General features: G+C 55.7%; 2 protein-coding genes across 2 annotated transcripts in view; one reads left to right on the top strand and one right to left on the bottom strand.

The window, feature by feature from the left end:
- Nucleotides 1-1,294: 1,294 nt before the first annotated feature.
- Nucleotides 1,295-2,139, bottom strand: MONBRDRAFT_32460 (uncharacterized protein; the record flags this gene model as incomplete). The annotated part of the gene is made up of 2 exons (XM_001745782.1): nt 1,295-1,872; nt 2,041-2,139. 2 exons carry the CDS (start codon nt 2,137-2,139, stop codon nt 1,552-1,554), a joined length of 420 nt encoding a protein of 139 aa, XP_001745834.1. The 3' UTR covers nt 1,295-1,551.
- A 607-nt stretch (nt 2,140-2,746) lies between these two features.
- The window catches only part of MONBRDRAFT_8296 (uncharacterized protein), a gene marked incomplete at both ends in the record, with an annotated part of 2,164 nt that continues 724 nt past the window's right edge, over nt 2,747-4,186 (top strand). Inside the window, one exon of the mRNA XM_001745917.1 lies at nt 2,747-3,149. Within this exon, the coding sequence (XP_001745969.1) occupies nt 2,747-3,149 (403 nt within the window). The remainder of the gene's footprint in view (nt 3,150-4,186) is intronic.

Raw genomic sequence — 4,186 nt, 5'->3', positions numbered from 1 at the left:
TTGAGATTGAGAGAGATTGAGAGATTAAGAGAGAGAGAGGGAGAGAGAGATAAAGAGAGAGATTTGACGAGAGTAAGGAGAGATTGTGTGTGTGTGTGTGTGTGTGTGTGTGTGTGTGTGTGTGAGTTTAATGTACAATTGAATACGGTTAGATGAACGACGAGAGGGCGCGGAAGTCATGGGGCGCGGCAGTCACGGGAGCTGGGGATGATGAATCGCATACATGTTTGGTATGATCTGCACCTGATCTCATCCGTGACTGTCCAGCCCGACTGTTCATAAGATCTTCAGCTGCACAAATGACATGAACGGGAATTGAGCTGACCAAAGCGCTTTGGCCAAGCTCGCGTTGTAGAGTCGTGCACAACAATGATGATGATGATGATGATTAACATTTAGCCCAACCGCAACTCAGTCAGTCTGGACACTTGGTGCGTTTGAATTTCCCCGAAAAACGACGTTGGCCTGTCATCTATTCCCGTGTTATGGCTTGTGGGAAGGGCAGAAGTGGCAGGTCCCTCTTCTGAATGAGACCTTGCACCTCCTTCTCTTTCATCACTCGGACGGGTGAGCGAACCCAGGGATGAGGAGCGCAGAGGGGCTGGGCGGTCTGGATCGGATGCATACGGTCAAAGTGCATCGGATGGTCTTCTGCGATCGCGTCGCGATGAGCGCCGCTGCTGGACCCTTTGGCAGTGACCGGATCAGGCAGGAAGGAACCTCCTCGGCGCCCAGCACTTGATGTCAAAAAAATAAGAACCCGATCATTCCGAGCCTGATCATCAGCTGCCATATGTGGTGGCGAGCCTGCCTGCCATCCACACAAGCGCGCGCGCGCGGTCTACACGAACCAAAACGCAAGCCACACTTGACATCAGATGGTATCACACCCAGACATCACAGTCAGAGGAACCAGCGCATTGCATCGCCATACCCAGCAGTCGGACCTACCACACAGGCTCTACTCATGATCGTGCCTGCGCACAGTCTGTGGTTATTGGGTTTGGAACTCGTGTTGGTGAAATCAAAGCACTGACATCTACTTTTTGCTGCAACAACGTCAGCATTCAGTGGGTTTGCTTGCATGTACGCATGAATGGACCATAGGATTATTCCAGTTGAGGTCAGCCCAGGCTATGGCAAATCCCGTTGCGTGCCAACGAGATCTGTCCGGCAAGGCTGTGGTTGGCTCACTTTTCATGCTTGACACATCAGCATGCCAACAATGAGTATGTGACTATGTGGCACAACTCCCAAAAGACGAAGTGAAGAAGGGGCTTGCATTATCGATTGATCCCAACCATGGGGCAAGGTCTCGCTGCAAAAACACCCGTCACAAACAGAGAAAGGACCGAGACCACACGAACCGAACCGCCAGGCGGGGTCGTGGAACACAACAACGGTGAAGAGAACGCAAAAGAATTAACATGTAAGCAAAAGTTATCTCGCGACGACACATGAACAGATACGATGTCGGGTGCAAAACGGGCATGACGCGGGCTGCCGCAGACAGGCGCGCATGTATCATGTTGCACATTCCGCCTGCTCGCCTTAGCAAGCCTGGGCATGCTGGCGATAATGCTGGTGAACCTGTGCCTTGTAAACATCTCGGTTTTGGTACAGCTGAGCAGCCTCGCCGTTCAGGGGGCTGTCGACGTTGGGGTCACCCAGCATGGCCTGAATGGAGAGAAGGACGGTGCGCACGTCATAGCTGGCAGACCATTGGTCCTTCAAAATGTCAATGCAAATGTGCCCGTGCGTCTCATCCACGTTCGGGTGGTAGCAGGGCGTGTCAAACTTGACCGTAGGCGCGCTGTAAGGGTAGTTGTTGGGGAACGTGATTGTCACCTTGTAGGCCAGACCCTCGTAAATCTACACACATATGTGCCGTTGTGAGTCTGCTTCAACGGGCTGCTCTTCCTGGCGCGTAAGCGAATCATGTGCCGTGGAAACGCTGTCCGTGTGCTTCCCCATCGTTCGATAAATGGCCCAACGGCCTCAAATCAAAGCACGCGGGATGGCAATGGTCAGAGTACGCACCGTGTCTTTGCCTCCCGCGATGGTGCCCTTCCAGCAAAACAGGTTGTCGCCCTCGGGAAAGGCCGTCACGCTGGCGTCACCGCTCATCATGAGCGTCATCAGCTCCTGCTGCAGGCTGTCAAATCAATCGGTCGAGTTGAATCAAGACCGGGCTCGTGAGTGGAGGAACGGCAGTCGATTTATGAATGGCAGCCGGGTAGCCTACCGTTTGGTGACAGAGCCGTCCATGTTGGTCTTTGTTCGGTAGCACGTTTGTTAAGGCGGTGGCAGCTTCAGGGCAAGCGTGAGCAGGAGCAGTGGCGCGAAAAAATGGAAAATGCCCGACGGGCCCCTTTCCATTGCGTGATCATGGTTGCTGTTGTTGTTGCTGTTGCATTGTGTTGTTTCTCAGCGCCAGCGCCAAAAAGACCCCGCCCAGAAGGGCAAAACAAACCTTCGCGCCAAACGTTTTTGAATCATTTTAAGAGCTAAACTTGTCTCCATCCAATACAAACCGGTTGGTGATAAAACATTTTCACTGCTCTCGCCTGCTGTAATGTAATATTTTTATCGTCACTGTATTCGTTTATTCAGTGTAGCAGAAGTCACACTATCGCTTAGCAGCTTGAATTTCCGTTTTTTTTTTTTTTCTGAATTTCGCGAGAGAGAGAGAGAGAGAGAGAGAGAAAGCGCGCGCCCGTGTGTGTGCGTGTGTGAGACCGGGGCGATGAACTGGCTGGATCGCGATGATGAGGAGGACTTGGCTGCTTACCTGCACACGATCGATAAAAGAGGCCCGGCAGTGGCTGCGGGTGGTCGAGGTGGTGGGGCGCGGGGTGGGGCACCCGCGCATCGACGCGGTGTGCCCGCCAATTACGCCCAGAGTCGAGGTGTGCCTGCGACTTCGACGCGGAACCCTCAACCGGCGACCAAAGCTGCTGGCAAGGCCTCCGCCTCAAAGTGGCTGCGACGCACTGTCACAGCGGCAGAGCCGGATCTTGCGGGCCTCGCAGGCCTACCGCGGCAAGCCTCGGCCAACCTGGCCCGTGAGCCAACGGCATCAAACTTTGACCGCGACAACTCTTCGGTACACCTCACCTCCTCTCTCTCCGACGTGAGCGATGCCAGCTGTGAGTTTTTGCACCTCTTTTTTTTTTTGCGTGACACAGCGTGACACAGCTGGGCCACCCTTTTCCGACTGTTGCTCGTGTTTGTCGCCCGTACATCTCATTCTTTGATCTGGCTGTCCAATAGCGTCCCCGCGTCCCCCAACACGCAGTGGGCCGCTGATGCGTCGACGGACCCCGCCGCAACGAAAACCATCTTCCGTGCATTCGCGGACTCCCAGCCGCTCGCCCACCTTGCGGTCCCCTTCTCCATCACAAACACAACCCTTGCCTACCGCCCGTGGCAAGCCACTACCTCGCCTCATGTCCCCCGCCGCCCTGAGCCCGCCTCCCGCCGCAATTCAAGCCGCGACTTCCGGCGCCAACCGTTTTATGACGGCGGATGATTTTTTTGCTCAGCTTTCAGGATCAGACGTTGCATCCGAGCCTGATCAGCTCCCGGTTCCCTCCCCGCGACGAGCACGGGCTTTTGGCGGCCAGTACACAGACTCCTTTGCTGCGCGGCGCTCGCCATCGCCGCCCTCGGAGCCGGTGCACACCGCGCGCTCGGAGGTGGTACACACCGCGCCCGTCTCCTCATTTCAAGACCCTTCTTTCAACGATGGACCCGATTCCATTGTCGAGGAGGAGCCCGAGAGCTTTAACGCTGACCTCAGTGTCTCTGCGCCATCATCGTTTCGTCCAATGCCCAGCGACCCTGAAGCCTCTTCTTTCTCTGAACCGACCGTGCACTTGCGCAGCTGGGCCGCACGAAGTCCTTCGCCCACGTCAGAGCCCCCATCCGGAAGGCCAGGCCCAAATCGCGGTCTCGCCCCATCATCTCCCATCAGCTCACTGCAGTTGTCCGACCTGAGCTCTGCCAATGGCACGTCCGAACCGATGGCTCCCTCAGCGCCTCAAGCTGACGCGACATATACAGAAGACTTTGAAGGAGGGTCCTCCCTGGTCTCTGCGACATCAAACCCTCACAGCCCATCACCACCTCCGAACAACATGGCCCCACCTTCCAAGACGCCTCTGACTTCCCAGCATCGCGCGGA

This window comes from Monosiga brevicollis, genomic scaffold, assembly GCF_000002865.3.
Source record: "Monosiga brevicollis MX1 MONBRscaffold_10 genomic scaffold, whole genome shotgun sequence".
Lineage (NCBI taxonomy): Eukaryota > Choanoflagellata > Craspedida > Salpingoecidae > Monosiga > Monosiga brevicollis.
The sequence above is the reverse complement of the archived record's forward strand: the minus strand, read 5'-3'. Positions and strand labels throughout refer to the sequence as shown.